The sequence below is a fragment of the Perca fluviatilis genome, chromosome 4 (genome assembly GCF_010015445.1).
Source record: "Perca fluviatilis chromosome 4, GENO_Pfluv_1.0, whole genome shotgun sequence".
NCBI classification, from domain to species: domain Eukaryota; kingdom Metazoa; phylum Chordata; class Actinopteri; order Perciformes; family Percidae; genus Perca; species Perca fluviatilis.
Genome location: NC_053115.1, coordinates 14,447,258 through 14,464,502, shown reverse-complemented (window position 1 = coordinate 14,464,502; position 17,245 = coordinate 14,447,258). Strand labels below are relative to the sequence as shown.

General features: G+C 39.7%; 2 protein-coding genes across 2 annotated transcripts; one reads left to right on the top strand and one right to left on the bottom strand.

Annotated features, from left to right (window-relative positions):
* Positions 1-192: 192 nt before the first annotated feature.
* nelfcd (negative elongation factor complex member C/D) lies at positions 193-8,201 on the top strand. The gene is made up of 15 exons (XM_039797072.1): positions 193-415; positions 1,529-1,635; positions 1,829-1,938; positions 2,087-2,196; positions 2,343-2,450; positions 2,850-3,002; positions 3,659-3,789; positions 3,897-4,062; positions 4,146-4,280; positions 4,371-4,510; positions 6,045-6,159; positions 6,246-6,341; positions 6,439-6,579; positions 7,478-7,607; positions 7,856-8,201. Exons 1-15 carry the CDS (start codon positions 356-358, stop codon positions 7,888-7,890), a joined length of 1,737 nt encoding a protein of 578 aa, XP_039653006.1. The 5' UTR covers positions 193-355; the 3' UTR covers positions 7,891-8,201.
* Positions 8,202-8,526: 325 nt separating this feature from the next.
* On the bottom strand, positions 8,527-12,309 carry ctsz (cathepsin Z). Its single transcript, XM_039797073.1, has 6 exons — positions 12,063-12,309; positions 10,885-11,048; positions 10,472-10,651; positions 10,227-10,377; positions 9,883-10,045; positions 8,527-9,380 (listed from the first exon to the last, which is right to left on the bottom strand). The coding sequence occupies exons 1-6, from the start codon at positions 12,185-12,187 to the stop codon at positions 9,255-9,257; spliced, it is 909 nt and encodes a 302-aa protein (XP_039653007.1). The 5' UTR covers positions 12,188-12,309; the 3' UTR covers positions 8,527-9,254.
* Positions 12,310-17,245: the final 4,936 nt, after the last annotated feature.

Genomic DNA, 17,245 nt, shown 5'->3' with positions numbered 1-17,245 from the left:
TTTCACATCCTGAGCCGTCTCAGCTCATGTTTGGGATTTTTAAATTCCATATAACCCTTGACATCTTTTATTTTCCAGTACAGTAGCTGTAAATGTAATTCTCGTCGGTCTGTTTATCACGCCTGCTTTTCCTGACAGACAATACTAAGGGAATAATGACACCAGCGATTAAAGCGGGGGGCGTGGCCTGCCGTTCACCGACTCGCCATTTTCCTTCCTGTTGTTGTTAGCTTGCTAGCTAAACAGGCTAGCTGCTTCCAGCAGCATCATTCGGAAAACAAGTCACGTCAAGATTTAAAACGTACAGCAGGGTTATTGTAGCTAGCTAGTTCAACGCTACTTCTCTCCCGTCATCATGGACGAGGAATATTACAGCGGCGGTGGAGACTGGGAAGGCACGGGGGAGGGTCCCATGGTGAGATGACGACTTGTTGCTGTGCAGAGTGCACGGTTAGTTTAGCTAGCTAGCTAAGTAGCATTAGCTTAGCTACAGCTACAACTACTACACAAGCTGCCGGTTTGTTGTGACAACGTTGCATTAACGTTCAGCTAACAGAGTGACAGATGTGTTCACACAACTGCACCGATAAGATGTTCTGCATGGATTTAACTCGCAGCGGCTCCGTTAGCCAGCTACAGGCTAACTAACGTTACAGCGAGTGGACATGGAAGTTAACTGTTACTCAGCTCACTTGAATATACCATTTAACCATTTTCTTTTATCTCTGTCACGGCATTTTGTTTTTGTAATTATTGCCCGTACCATTAAATGGCAGTAGGTTGTTTACATAAACCTGTGAAGGTCTTTCTTCCAGCAGAAGCCTCATCAGTTGCTCGATAACACATAGCTATGTTTATTAACCCATTTGTGCTCAAAGACGTTCGTGTCTAGAACTCCAGTTTAAAATTTGCGAAAACTCGCGCGAGATTCGCTACACGACGACGTCTTCTAACCTTAACCATCTCGCGAGACATTCGCAAATAATAGGTTACCATCCTTTACCATTTTAATACATCCATGGACACGACCCCTAAAAGCTAGTATGACAAGCAAAAATGGCACAACATTTGTTCTGATTGGTCTAAAGTCTTATCATATTATGATAAGAAAAACTCATTTTCAGCCAAACCGATTTTGAAAAGAACACTTCCACCAAAGGAAGTGTATTATTGTTGTTGTTATTATTATTATTATTTACACACGCATTCAACAAGGAAAGACCGGAAGAAGGACCCCATATGGAAAGTCTCTTTTACATCGCTATTAAACTGGCTCTCATTTACATTTTATTGTGCTTTAAATCTGATGATGCTCAATCAGTCACATACATCCGTTAGTGTCATGAAAATGTGTTCATTGTGTTTGTTCTCTTCTGTGGCACTAGTCAATCCTCCTCTGCCCTCTCAATGTTGTTGTCACTCTATACATGTTACTGTATGCAAAAGAGATAAAGAGAATAGAGATTTAATAAAGACAGGAGAGCTATTGCAGAAGCATAAACACATGTATCAATGTTCCTTTCTGGAGGATTATGTGGAAGGGGAAAATGATGGGAAAATCCAGGAAGATTGTCTTCAGAAATTCTCCAGCAGGGATTACATCATGGAGCCTGCCATCTTCAACACCCTAAAAACGTAAGCACCTGTTTTCTCATACAAACACAATCTTATCACCATTCCTCCCAATTAGCAACATTTCTAAATAAGAACGAGAAAACAAAACAACTGCACACTGCACAGGGAGGCTAGTGTTTTGACCAATGCGAGAGCACACATGAATCCTAAAGACCCACTGAGAATGTAATCATAGAAACCATATTTTTTTCAGGTATTTCCAATCAGGTGGCTCCCCAGAACACGTCATCCAGCTTCTCTCTGAAAACTACTCCGCTGTGGCCCAGACAGTAAATTTGCTGGCAGAGTGGCTCATCCAGATGGGTAGGTAGCAGACTACAAGATCCTGCGATGTTTTCGGGACTAGCTGGCTGTGCCAAAAACAACAACCTTCCCCTTCCTCCTCCGACTGTTACCTTGTGCCTCATTGACGCCCGTTCATTAATCTGTAATTTCTTTATTTTGACTACAGGTGTAGAGCCTGCTCAGGTCCAAGAGCGAGTAGAAAATCACCTCAAGAGTCTCCTGATAAAACACTTTGACCCCCAAAAAGCTGATTCCATTTTCACTGTAGAGGGAGAGGTGAGATTTCTGAACACTAGGTTGTAATTTTACGAATACAAATGATCACAAATCCTGGACGGCTTGTGCAAAAAGATTTAGTTGTCATGGCTACATGTAAGTGAAGCTATTATGAACCAAAGCAATACAGTCTCTTGTGTTTTCAGACTCCTGCTTGGCTCGAACAGATGATAGCACACACTACGTGGAGAGATCTTTTCTATAAGCTGGCAGAGGCTCACCCAGACTGCCTGATGCTCAACTTCACTGTGAAGGTACAGTGGGGGTGGTAGTAGCAGTACTGGTAGTAGTAAAGCAGTTCCTGGTCCAGAAGTTTAGGACATGTAATAATGCTTTAGAATGGAGGCAGTCAATTTGAAGTGTTAAAGTCACCAACGTGTGCTGTAAAAGTAAGAATAAAGGGGAAGGAAAAGGTTGGTTTTTTTTGCTAGAAAAAAATAGCTGTTGGTAATTATTTTTGACATTTTACAGCCTAAACAATAACTGATGAATTTATAAATCCAAATAATTGAAAGTTCAATACAATGAAAGATTAATACGTAGAACAGGCAATGCCTCTTTTAAATTTTGTGAAGTTGAGCAGTTTTTTTGCTTTGTTCACTTTTTACATTCCAATGCCTCAAAAGATGAACATATGTTTTGTGCGTGTTTAGCTCATTTCAGACGCAGGTTATCAGGGTGAGATCACCAGCGTGTCCACAGCATGTCAGCAGCTGGAAGTTTTCTCCCGGGTGTTGAGGACATCGTTGGCCACGCTGCTGGATGGAGGAGAAGAAAACCTGGAGAAGAACCTGCCAGAATTTGCTGTGAGCCTATTAGCTTCTATGTTTCATTAACCATGGTGCTATGAAATTAAGTGCCATCTCCATTTACCAATTATTTTTAGAGTCCTGCTTCTGTTACTTTACAGTGACTGTTTCGTAAATTATATTTTTTAAATCTGGTTTCATGTTTTTAAATATTCATATTAATACATCCTTTTATATTGTACCTTGCAGTTCTTTAAATACACAATTGACATTTTAAAACCCTGATTTTAGTGCTAAACCGGTTAATATTTAAATCATCTATTTTGGTAATGAATTGTTTTTAATTTATGTATCAAGCAAAACTGACAAACAGTCACTGACTCCCACTCTTCAAAAAAATCTGAGGATTTGCTATTTTTCTATCATTGTAAATTGAATATCTATGAATTTTGAATTGTAACTGAAACCAGCAAGAAGTCCTCTACAAACTGTGATGTTCTTCACTCTTCTTAATACATTTTATAGTCTAAAGGATTATTTTTTTCCATAGATTATTTACCTCCTTGCCTTATGAAGTGAGAGGTCAGTCCAGAATAAAAATAACAAGCTGCGTTATATTAACAACACATTATGTAAAAGTCAGTCAGTACACGTGGTGCTCTTCTGTTCCTCTGTTTGCTGCATGCTGAGGTGTTCCCTCCTCTCTCGTGTAGAAGATGGTGTGTCATGGCGAGCACACCTACCTCTTTGCCCAGGCGATGATGTCCATCCTGTCTCAGGAGGAACAGGGCGGTTCAGCTGTTCGTAGGATCGGCCAGGAGGTGCAGAAGTCAGCGCATGAGAGGTGACTGTCTCTTTTTCATCAGAATCTCACCATGAAATGCCCTGTACAACCAGGATTCCATTAAAATCAGCATGATATTGATTGTGTGGTTGTGGTTTATATCACAGAGGTCACGATGCCAGTCAGATAACCCTCGCACTCGGCACAGCAGCCGCCTACCCTCGAGCCTGCCAGGCGCTGGGTGCCATGTTGTCTAAAGGAGCCCTGAATCCTGCAGATATCACAGTTCTCTTCAAGATGTTCAGCAGCATGGACCCGCCTCCTGTGGAGCTGGTAAAGACGAAGCGTCTTTGACCCTGTTTCTATCAACTACGTGCTTGTTAAGGTGCTGAAATATTAATCTTTCTCGTCTTTAGATCAGAGTGCCTGCCTTTCTGGACCTGTTCATGCAGTCACTGTTTAAGCCCGGATCAAAGATTAACCAAGACCATAAACACAAATACATCCACATCTTGGCCTACGCTGCCAGTGTGGTTGAAACGTGGAAAAAGGTACAGAAAACAGGGATGAATTTGTGTGTTAGTAACGGAGTAACTGGTTTAGAGTAGTTGGTTTACATTTTTCTTTCTGTTCAACTTCAGAACAAGCGAGTCAACATCAACAAAGATGAGCTGAAGTCGACCTCCAAGGCCATAGAGACTGTGCACAACCTGTGCTGCAATGAGAACAAAGGAGCCACAGAGCTGGTGGCTGAACTCGGCACTTTGTACCAGTGCATCCGGTGAGTAGACGACCAAGATCTCATTCCTCCAAAGCCTGCAACTTATTTATTTATTTTAATTTTTTATTGATTTGAGTTTAACAGACACACCAACAACAGAAACAAGTATATATACCAGGGGTCACCAACACGGTGCCCGTGGGCACCAGGTAGCCCCCAAGGACCACATGAGTAGCCCTCAGGCCTGTTCTAAAAATGAAAATTGAATATTGATATTATCTGTTTGCCACCTTGTTAAGTCATTGTAGATAATTGATTGATTGATAATTGATAATTATAACATGATCAGTGTCTTCACATAGATGAGTATCATTAATCATTAATAACCATATATAACTAAAGGCAAACTGAGCAAATTTGTTATTTCAGAAGAGTGTATCAAACTGGTAGCCCTTCGTATGACTCCATACCCATGAAGTAACTCTCAGTTTCAAAAAGGTTGGTGACCCCTGATATATACTGTACATATATATATATATATATATATATATATATATATATATATACATACATACATACATACACACAAAAACATACATAACAGAAAAATCCCACCCAAAACGAACAGCAGACGCTGCATTGTCTTCAAACTAAGTTCAAAGAAGTATTAATATATATAGAATAACAAACTAACTAGTACTGTACAATAAATAAATAGCTAGGTACATACAGATTAAACCAAACACAGTGAAGTCAGAGTCTCTGCAGGAAGGAATGCAGTGGTCTCCAAAGTCTCCACAATCTGTCGTAACTATGATTATTGAGGTTATAAGTCAGTTTCTCCAAAAGGAGAAGAGACGATATCTGTGACAACCACATTCCGACCGTTGAGACTTGCGGGGCAGACCACCTCAGTAAAATATTTTTTTAGCTAGAAATAAAAGAATTAACAACAGATATTTGGTGTCCGTGTCAAAAAGATTTTCCAATGTATGGTTTAACAGATACAGTGATGAGGATAATGCAAACTGTTTACCGATGACCTCCTGGACCACAGGATGAACCTCTTTCACAACTTGTTATTTTAGGGGGGGGTGTTCTATCTATTTGATAAGAAGCAGGTTTATACTGGTCGCTGTGTTGATGGTTGTAAAAGGCAAAACATGTATTAATGCAATTAAATTGGAACGTCAATACTGGGTTAAATTCATTATTAAATTGAGGTTTACATTGAAGCTCTAACCAGTTATACTGACCAGGAAATAAAAGTTTGATCTAACTTTGATATTTCCTTATCCAGGAGGGAATAGAGTGAAGACTTTTGTGATGATCATCCGGATTGTTTCATTGACTTTGGTTACTCATTGCTGGGTATCATTTAAACATTTCAGATATTTTCTCAAAAAAGGAAGACTACGGATTCAGTGACAGCTTTTGGCACTTGTCAGTTTTCGATACCTATTTGTATGGACACTTTTTGGTTGTATTCAAGAAGAATTGAGGTTCGATAGCCCGCCCTTCTCACGCTTGACTGATCTCTGGTGTGTGTGTGTCTGTCTGTGTGTGTGTGTGTGTGTGTGTGTGTGTGTTTCAGGTTTCCAGTAGTTTCTATGGGGGTTTTGAAATGGGTGGACTGGACAGTGTCTGAGCCGCGGTACTTCCAGCTGCAGACAGACCACACCCCGGTACATTTGGCTCTACTGGACGAGGTATGACCTTACTAGCAGAGGAAGCTTAACATTTTCATTCTTTAAGACGGCGGTTCAATTCAAACTTGAATGCGCACTCCACACAGATCTGTACGTGTCACCAGCTGCTGCACCCGCAGGTCCTCCAGCTGCTCATCAAGCTTTTCGAGACGGAGCACTCTCAGCTGGACGTCATGGAGCAGGTCTGTTTGTGATACTGTAATTCTTCCTATTTCAGTATGTTGTAACTGTGCAACCTCTTAGCTGACTGTGTGTTGGCTTTATCCCCCACCCCCTCAGCTGGAGTTGAAGAAGACTCTGTTGGACCGAATGGTTCATCTGCTGAGCCGTGGCTACGTCCTGCCTGTAGTTGGTTACATTCGCAAGTGTCTGGAGAAACTCAACACCGACATCTCCCTCATTAGATATTTTGTGACTGAGGTAAAAGCTGCTTCTGATCTCGATTATTGGTAAAGAGAGAAAATGTCGGAAAGGAAGTGACCTCTGGTTTACTTTGAGTATTTTCCTCCATCACAGAAGTTCCAGGGGGTCTGCAGGTCCTGACCGTCTTAAACTATGTTTTATACATTTAAGGCCCTAAAATGTTTTGATTTCAGGTACATTACCCCTACCATGAATAATATATTGAGTGTATACATTTCAGATAAATTAACTTAAAAACATCTTAACGTTAACGAGCATTTAGCAGCTAAAGACTCCGATATTTTCTTACGGAGACCAAAAACTGCTGAAAAAAAGTGAATATTGGACTTAAATTAATCAGGTGGCCACAAACACAACTCCAAATGAATGATAATAATGTGAATAAGCCAATACATTCGCCATATCAACTTAAAAAGAAAGTAGATGGACAATGTAGATCAATGCTCCCAAGTGGCCAAAAAAAGTAATTGCAGATTTAATGTGATCATCATTGAAAACAGGCCTGCTTTACTGTGGTTAATAAATATCGGATTACATAAACAGACCTTTAACGCCACCAGAAAACATTTGTTACTTGGGTTTTGAAGCAAACCTTAGAACATCCCAATTAAACTTGAATATTTCTCTTTATATTTGTCAGTCCCTGCAAGCATCTCATGCTTATACATCCTTTAGTACATTCATGTGGATTTTTTTTTATTTAGTATCTTTTCTTTTATTATCCATATTATTCATGTGGATTTGTTATTTTATCATCCTGTTTATGATGTATGTGTATGTTGTGTGTGATGTCTTTAAGCTACTGGGATCTTGAATTTCTCCTTGGGGATCAATAAAGTATCTATCTATCTATCTATCTATCTATTTATCTAGCTATCTATTTATCTATCTATAGGTGCTGGATGTGATCGCGCCTCCCTACACGTCCGACTTTGTTCAGCTCTTCCTGCCCATCCTCGAGAACGACAGCATCGCCGGAACGATCCGCACAGAGGGAGAACATGACCCTGTTGCAGAGTTCATTGGTAAGTGACGTGCTAACATTTGTAAGTCCATACACTCAGTAAAATGTGCAGCACCCTGATGAAGTCAGGGCTTCCATGTTCAACAAACAAGAGCTTTGCAAGTACACAAAAAATAAGGAAGTGGTTTTCACGCATTAACGTGAACAGTAAAACTAGAACGCAAAAAATAACATATGCAGTTGTGTGTTTAAATTTGTAAACTTCCTCTTGAAGCACAAGACTGTAGGTCATTTTCCTCTGTTTTTCAGCTCATTGCAAGTCAAACTTCATCATGATAAACTGATGCCGAGAGGACACTGAAAAAGTTCTTGGAAGATCTGTTATCTCCATGACAACCAAACGCTCTGCTTGATGTTGAAGCACATAGCTCGGATACGCACTGTTCAGTTTGACCACGTGAACGATTAGTTTCTATTGAAGCAACAAAAAGACAAATGTCATTGAGCTGTACAGTAATAGGACAGTAAAAAAGACAGACTGGTTCGAAGGAGAAGCCTCTGAAGATGCAGCTCAACATTTTCTTTTTCACCTGTATATTTGATTTTCTATATTTTATGTTGATTCAAGTTTTAAAAATAAACACTTAAATATGAACTTTCTTGCATTTTTGAATCAAATCAACAATTATCAAAATCATGTCAGTTTGTGAACAGGTTTAAAAGCGCAGCAGTAAAACTATTTCCCCATTATGGATTAAGACGTTATACATTATGGGAACAGATGAAGTCTCTTGATGTTCATTTTCTCTTTCAAGTGCAGACAGTTTAAGTTAACATCTATCTGATCTGACCTCCGTGAAATTGATGAAGATCTAAAACCCCACATAACGTACAGATCGGCATCAGACGTGTTGTCTGCATAGCACAGAGCTGTTTAGTTGAATTTTGACATCATCACAAACCTTTGACACGTTTGAGGCATCACTTTTAGGTGGTGTGTTTATTGGCACAGTTTAAAACAACAAAATTGCAATTTTTCCAGAATTTCTGATGTGTACATTGCCAAGCATAAAAAACAAAACAAAAATAAAATTACATAAATCTATTGACTGCCAGTGCATGTAAGGCACACTTTAAAAGTAGATTTTAGTTTCCGTTTTTCTATCAGGGTGTAGTTAATGTTGTCAGTACATTAACACCACACAATAAAAACATTCAGTGTCGGAGCATTTCAGGACATATAAGCACTGTGTTCTTTGGCTGAGTCAGTTTGCATGGAAATGCATGAAATCTAAAACTAAGAAAGCTGTCAATGTCCTCTTGATAATGTAAACTGAAGAATTGGTTGCATCTTTTCAGTGTTTATAGTGGCTATTCAGCGTGCAATGCTTGAATTTTGTAGAAAGTAGTTGTACTGATGTGTTTCTCTCCTCCCACTCAATTTATACATTTCAGACCGTTAAAACAGCCTTTTCACTGTGATTAAAAAAAAATCAGATACTCTGCATTGATTCAAGCAGGTCTGATATCCAGACATTGGCATTGAGAGTTTGACACCGTGATTAAAAGTGTAAAAAATAGATCTAAGAAAATCTGAAATTATTCCCTTTTCAATATTTTACAAATAAAAAGTTTCCCTCTGCCCGAGACAGGAAGACCTAAGTGGGCGTACAGTGACGACCTCTGACACTGTGGGTGCTGGTCTCCTCTACAGGTAGGCTTTGGGGACAACTGGGTCTCCGTACATGCAGTCCTCCTCCAAAGCCAGGTTGTATTTGCTTCCACTTCCTCCCTTGTAAGCACTGGTCACGATCCTGAGCCAGCCCTTCTCACCCTGTGGAGAGGGAGGGGGGGCGGGGGGGGGAGAATCATTAACTATTTTGATTATCGATGAATCGTTATCATTTTTCAAGGCAAACGTTCCCTAGTTCCAGCTTCTCAATTGTGACAATTTGCTGGTGATTGGCATTTTTCATAATTTTCTGACATTTTATAAACACCAATCCGAGTTAAGCGATAATTGAATACTATGACGCGGGGCTGGTTGCTTATGTTGCCAAGGGGGTTGCCACTCTCGGTCAAATCTAATTAAAGCACACATCCACACAGTCCTGTTGAAGCAGATTATTTTATATAAGAGTTTTTGACCGTTAATATCTCTCTCTCTAAGGTAAAGTAATACCTAGGATATTTGTTTTCTTGAATTGTTAGTGTGCTTTCTAGTGACATTTTTGTAAAACAGAATGAAAATGAGTCATACGACTCGCTGCAAGTCGTCTGTCAGAAAACCGTTCCTACTTTGACTGTGTGATGTTCATTGTTTGTGAAAGACTTACCCATGGCTCTCCCCAGGAGTTGCGTACAATCCAGTATTCAACACCGTCCTCCACTCCCCATCCTGCCACTGACACGATGTGGTTGATGAAAGCATCCTCCTGATATTCAGAGTAGAGACCTCCGGTGTAGGCATCCAGCTTGTCTGTGGCCATAATCCCACAGCTGAAGAAGAAAAAAAACAAAAAAACACCACAGATTACTTTCTTCCATTGGGTAGAAGTGAAACAATGACAGAAATCAGATAGTGTGGAGCTGCTCTGGAATAATGACGTGGATATACAAAACTCCAATGTTCCCCGGCAGTTAAACAAATAAGTAACAGAGCAAGTTGTCTACTGCAAACCTGATCGGCCCTTTAGCGTAGATCTCTGCCATCATCTTCTCCCTCCCGCTGACAGCTCCGTAATCGTCCACTTTCCACAGGGTGTAGTTCTTCACAATATTGCACACTCCAAAGGTGGTGCAGGTGCCGCATTCGTTGAAGGGTTTGCACTCTTTAGAGAGAGGGACACAGAACAGGTTACAGCTCAGACTTAGACAGGGGTCAGTGTTGGAGCCATTACTTTGTGCACACTGAAGGACACTTACTCTGGTCTTTAGCCTGGTAGTTGTTGCACGTCTCATCTGGGATCCCGTGTTTGTTAGCGTACTCCCAAACGCCAGTGTGATCTCCTCCATGGCAACTGCCGGCATCGCCACAGTCGATCACATTCTGGACAGAGAGATAGGCAGATGGCCACGCTCCGTTCCTCTTAATGTTGATACGATCTGGTGAGAGAGCAAACACAGAGCTTTACAATACAAATGAGAAATAAAAAAATAAAATGCCACAAACAGTTCCTGGTAATCACTTCTGTTGAAAGGGGAAGTGAAACTCCCGTTCTCTATTAAAATGTGTCTGAACAGTCATGTGAGAACCTGCTGGTCTACACTGCCATCAAACAACAATGATTCAGCATGTTTTAAAGTCCCCGATAGGAAAGCTATATAATGATTCATACCTGCCATGGCGCTGGTGCTGCCATGGGCCCAGCAGGAGCCACAGTACTGGGGAATGTGCTGGTTGCGGGTCGTGCTCACAAAGTTGGTGCCATTGATGTTCCTCCAGTCCCATGATTTGGGCAGTTCAGAAATGTTTAAATACTCATGAGGACGAGGAGCGGTCCTGTGGACAGACAGGTGATTAGATACACTAGTTCTGCAGGCTGCAAAAATGCCTCTGTTCTGGAATCATCAAAATATTGGCATCTATGCTTTCAAAAAAAAAAAAAAAAAAAAAAAAAGGACGTAATTTTGTCAATTAACAAAATAGGCGCAGATCCATTTTCTGTCAACCCACTAATCAATAAATGTATTAATCGTTTTAGCTCTAGGCTGCTCTAGGTGAAATATCATTATCAGATCTTAGAAACTAGGCTGTACATTACTGTATACATTAAAAAAATTAAAGCATAAAAATCCAGTATCGGTCAGCTACAGTCTTTAAGATTCATTCTGATATTTATCTTGAAAACTTTAAATAATGTAAAGGAACTTTATATTCTTAACCATATTCTAAATGTGAAATATTGTGCTGTTTATCTTTTTTAGATATCTATAGTTTTTTTAATGAAGGTTGATAGCTGAGCTGTAGGAAGTTTATACAGCGGTTAACGTCCTCAACCTGTGATTCACTAAACCTCGTGATTTCTAGATAGTGATGACAAGGACATTTTGGGGACTAAACCTAAACATTTCTCTTTAGTTTCGTTTCGTTTTACTGCAAGTCTGCACTAGTTCCTGTACTCAGAAAACAAGAATGGCATTAAACCGAAAACTCCCTAGCTACTTGATACCCCCTGACTGTTTTGTGTTTGTTTTCTCTACACCTAAGTTCGCTATATTGTAACGTTATGACAATGTTATATAAAAGGCATATTCGTCACATTGGAGTGTAAATTTAACTTGCCCTGGAGACATACACAGACAAGGCTGTGTCCGAAGTCATTTACTCCTTCACTAATACTCCGTGATTTCGGACACAGCTTAAATTAACAACATAATCTCAGCAAGAAGCCACCTAACGGCTGTGTGTAGCTAACGTTAGCTAACGTTAGATAACAACAAAGGGTTTTTCCCGCAACTAGCTTGTTTACGATTCTTTGTCATTCTTAAAATCGCAACGATGTGCTGAACTTACTTCAGTCCAAAGTCGTTTCTCCTCGGTGTGCGGACATAGCACGGCTGCTTCTGGTTGAAAAACACTCCGGCGCTCACACCGGAGAGCAGGACTGAAAACAGGACGACTGAAACTGTCCCAGCCATCTTTAACACACCGAGCAGGCTCAGGAGGCTGGTGGCGTTATCAGGTACAGCCGAAAAACTGCCGCGTGTCTGCGGGTAAACAGCGCTGATAAACCGGTACTGAGACCTCAGTCATATGACCAGTTACAACACCTCACGTTCTCTTATACAGCCATGACATCACAGCCCACATGTTTACAAGGGAGTCACAAGACTTTTTATTTTTTTATTTTTACAATCAAATTTGAGGCACATATTTAGGAGAATACCGTTTACAACAACAAAACAAACAAAAAGGAAATTCCAAGAATAAATAAATATATAAAATAAATAATAATGCATGAGGAAAAGGTACATATGTCATAGATATTTCGAATTTGACATATTGTTTTATCTCGTTTAGATATGCAGCATATAATAGTGTTTAAAAAAAACATGATTTCTGTATGAGATACACTACTGGTCAAAAGTTTTAGAACACCCCAATTTTCCAGATTTTTATTGAAATTCATGCAGGCGCGAGGGGACCTATTTTTGACCAGGGGTGCTGAATAACAAAATAATGGCTGTCTGACGATTTCTCCCCCATGAAATGTTTCGGATCTTGACAGCTAAATATACGTCGTTTTAGCGCGGTGTATATGCAATGAAAACGATCGTACTTACAGGCATTGATCAATGCGTTGATGCAATGCATGGCTGTTTATCCTGGTTAAGTGTAAGGAACAGATTTAACTGCCTCGTTGCTCAACTTTACCAGAAATATTTGAGTGACTAAACAGCCAAGGATGTTGTATCAGCAACTTGGTCTTAGTTCTGATAACCATACAGCACTAGACATGCTACGGAGGGTAAATTCACATTACCTAAAGTAAGAACAAACAAAGGGAAAACACTGTAATATATAGAGTCATGATTAATTGGAATACAATGCCTAGTCATGTCATTCAAGAAAATAGAAAACCTCAATTCAAGGTATTACTTAAAGGACATCTCCTAGCTGAGCAGAACTCTGTATTGGATAATACTTAATGAATGCTGTTAGTATCATTGGGGTTCTCTGTGTGCATTTGCTTGGTCATATTATTAGTGAACATTGTTATAGTTTGTGAATAATTTAAACTAGGTCCTGTGTTGTGTGTTGTGTTGAATGTTGTTATGTCTTGTTATTATTTTCGTTGTTTTTCTTTCAGTGATGTATTGAATGTTGTTTTTTGGTGGTTGTTTTTAATGTAATGATGCACGTCAATGTATAGCTACAGCTCACCAGATCTACTCTCTGCATTGTCAGTTACCTTTTAGATGACCTTTACATCTTAAACATATTTAAAATTAAAATGGTCACTTAATCTGCTGTCTTTATTTACTTACATTCATCAAATTCTTCATTGGTTTGTTAAAGTTAAATAGTCTGTCTCAATATTGTGTTGTAAACAAAATAATAGCCCAGTAGGCCTACCTGCTCATGGATGCTGCATTTATATTACATTACATATTATATTACGTGTAAAGAACAGTAGATGACAGTGTACTTCCTATAAATCATAAAGAGGCTAGGCTATAAGTAAGAAAGAAATGTAGGGAAAATTCAATTAAAAAAAAAGAGTTGTTTGAAATGCTTCAGTACTTTTATTAAGAGTTAATAACTTAGCTCCTGAATGTTACATAGCCAGGGTAAATGTATTTATAACAACACACCTCAGCCGATCTGAGAAAGCCAAGTGATGAGAGCTAACTGGGTAAAATATTAACAGTTAAATAGCTGTTATAGCTATTTATCATTACAGCATTTGGTATAGGCACCAGTAAAATCCATTAAACACTAAAACTGTAGACAATTTGACATTTTAACTAAGTGGCAGCACAAAGTTATGCATCAAAAGCATATGTTATATACAGGTCAACCATTTACAGGCATCAAAAGAAATCTGTCAACAGGATTGCCACAGCTATAGCCAGGCTAAAGTGTATTTTCAATTCAAGTGTTCATACTTCAAATAACAAATACATTTATCAATTACAAACGTAAAGATATGCATCAAAATCATATAGATGTCAAGTATAACCATTTACAGGGATCAAACATCTAAACAGAACTGAGCTAGGCTAATGTACAGTATCTCACAAAAGTGAGTAAACCCCTCACATTTTAGTAAATATTTCATTATATCTTTTAATGGGACAACACTGAAGAAATTACACTTTGCTACAATGTAAAGTATTAAGTGTACAGCTTGTATAACAGTGTAAATGTGCAGTCCCCTCAAAATAACTCAACACACAGCCATTAATGTCTAAACCGCTTGCAACAAAAGTGAGTACACCCCTATGTTAAATTCTATGGAGCCGCGGAGGTGACATGGAGGAGAAAAAAAAAACCATAAGAAAATGAAAAAGAAAAACGAAGGGGGAAAGAAAATACTAATAATAATAATCAATATGGATATGCTGGACTTTTGTGCTGCTTATGGATGTTCGAATGAAAGAAAAACAGCAAGGGATAACATTTCACAAGTGAGAATGTGTTTTATGATATATATGCCGCCTTCGACAATAAGACATTGAACTGCATGAATTATTCAAGCAGTTCAATGTCTTATTGTACTCTGAAATGAAAGAATAGAACAATTAAATAATTGTTAATTTAAGTTAAAAAATAAATCATGGAATCAATTTATAAACCAAAATGTATTCTAAATTTTTGACTCATCAAAGTAGCCCCCTTTGGCAGATATAACAGCTGAACACACTCGTGGCATTCTTTCTACAATGGAAATCAAATATTCTTCAGAAAGTTCTTCCCAACTCTGTTGCAGAAGTTCCCATAAATGTGTGGCACTTGTAGGTTGCTTTGCTTTCCCTTTTCTGTCCAGTTCATCCCAAACCAGCTCAATGGGGTTTAAGTCTGGTGACTGTTCTGGCCACTCCAGGTTTTTAAGCTTACCATCTTGTTCTTTTTTGCTAAGGTAGTTCTGGCATAGCTTGGACTTATGTTTTGGGTCATTATCTTGCTGTAGGATGAACCCCTGACCAACTAGGCGCATACCAGAGGGTACTGCATGGCGCTGCAAAATGCTGTGGTAGCTGTTTTGGTTCAGGGTGCCTTTCACTCTGTACAAATCACCGACCCTGGATCCAGCAAAACAGCCCCAGACCATCATGCTTCCACCTCCATGTTTTGTGTATGTCACACACTGAGGAACCATCCTTTCGCCTACTCGACGGCGTACAAAAACCCTGCGTGATGAACCGAAGATTTTAAATTTTGATTCATCAGTCCATAACACCTTCTTCCAGTCTTCAGTAGTCCATTGGCAGTGTTTCTTGGCCCAGGCAAGCCTCTTTTTCTTATTCTGACGTCTTAGCAATGGCTTTCTTGCTGCAACTGGACCTATCAAACCTGCAGCTCGAAGTCTTCTCTTTACAGTTGAAACTGAGACTTGCTTATTACGACCACTATTAAGCTGTGCTTGAAGCTGTTGTCCTGTGAGCTGTCTATCACGCAAGCTGTTGACTCTCAGAAACTTGTCTTCTGATTCTGTTGTGGCTTTGGGTCTGCCAGACCTCTTCCTGTCAGAGTTTCCCCCAGTTTCTAAGTGCCTTTTGATGGTGAAGAATACTGTACTAACGGACACCTTGACTTTCTTCGCAATTTCTCTGTAGGAAAGACCAACATTCTTAAGTGTTACGATGGTCTGTCTCTCTTCCATTGTTAATTGCCTTTTCTCTGCCATTTTTATAGCAACACACTATTTTCTGCAGTACAATCATAGAGTACAATAGGCTTTATCGTTACACGATCCGTTCTGCGCATGCGTATATGATAATCCTGTTGTAGGGATTTCAATGGGATTTACGCATTGACATATATATTATTTACGACACTGTACGATCTTTTCCACGCTTCCGGTCGTAAGACCCGCCCTTCAATAGCATTCACACACTACTATTGGCCAGGTGTCCATACAGGTCCTATCCCCTGACCAATCCATGGGACCAATCCCCAACCAATCGAGCTGCTTCGTAGGGCGGGTCTTGGTGTTGGATTCGTAATTTTGCGTAGCGGTCTGCCGTCACATATGCATGCGGTTACTGTAAAACACGCTTTAGCCTCCACTGGAAAGCTCATAGGTATATCTGTATGTGGAAGCTTGTTTCATTAACCCCTACCCCTCTATATTATATAATATATATACATATATACTCATTACTATATATAACAAAAAAAGAAATAGAGACAGCATTTAAAGACCCTCAAACCTGAAAAATAACGCTAACCGGGTGGTAACAGCGTTAAGGGCATATATATATACTTATATATATATATGTCAATAGAGACAGCATTTAAAGACCCTCAAACCTAGAAAATAACCGTTAACGTAGCAGCTGTTATCCCTCCACTCTTACTTCTGTGCCTTCATTAACCACTCACTGTAGTACGAAGACGAACAAGCTCTCAGCTGGCGGTTAGCCGACTAGCTGTTAGCTAAACAGCGTTAGCTCCGGTGGAGCGCAATAACGTTACAATTATACTTACTGTTGCCTTTCCAATTCTTCCATTTAGCTATTAGCGCAGACCGCTACAACTGTTTTCATTATTCTATTTGAGAGTGTCCATGTTTTTGCTGAGCTGCAGGTGAATGTTAATATTATCCATGTTACCCACAGCTAGCAATCATTTACAGAACAACGCAGCTAACAGACCGCTACAACAGAGTGCAATGTAGAACTAGGTGCGAAATCGTTTGATAAATGATGGGTGAACTATGGTAAACTGAGAACGTAACACCAGCACGGACAAAAACACAATCATAGGGAATGCACACAGCAGTTTAACAAGCAAGGGTGTGGTAACAACAAAGCATACGAGCTATAAATTGTCAGTGTCCATGTACCATTCGCAAAACACCCCGCAAGAGCTAACGGCAGACCGCTACAACAGATTGTGCAATGTCGTAAATCCCAGAGTGATATGGTTCTGGATAAATGGATGGGTAATGCTCTGGATGGGTAAATCCCATGGAGAACTCGTAACCCACGCAGCACCGATCGTGTACCTAATAATGCTCCGCAAGGAGT

Coding starts and splice junctions, on each gene's coding strand:
- nelfcd (XM_039797072.1), top strand. CDS start 356: ATGGACGAGGAATATTACAGCGGCGGTGGAGACTGGGAAGGCACGGGG. Junction 3,790..3,896: donor CAGAAGTCAGCGCATGAGAG/GTGACTGTCTCT, acceptor TTTATATCACAG/AGGTCACGATGCCAGTCAGA. Junction 7,608..7,855: donor CCCTGTTGCAGAGTTCATTG/GTAAGTGACGTG, acceptor TCTGTTTTTCAG/CTCATTGCAAGTCAAACTTC.
- ctsz (XM_039797073.1), bottom strand. CDS start 12,187: ATGGCTGGGACAGTTTCAGTCGTCCTGTTTTCAGTCCTGCTCTCCGGT. Junction 10,652..10,884: donor CAGCACCAGCGCCATGGCAG/GTATGAATCATT, acceptor CTCTCTCACCAG/ATCGTATCAACATTAAGAGG. Junction 10,046..10,226: donor TACGCTAAAGGGCCGATCAG/GTTTGCAGTAGA, acceptor TTTCTTCTTCAG/CTGTGGGATTATGGCCACAG.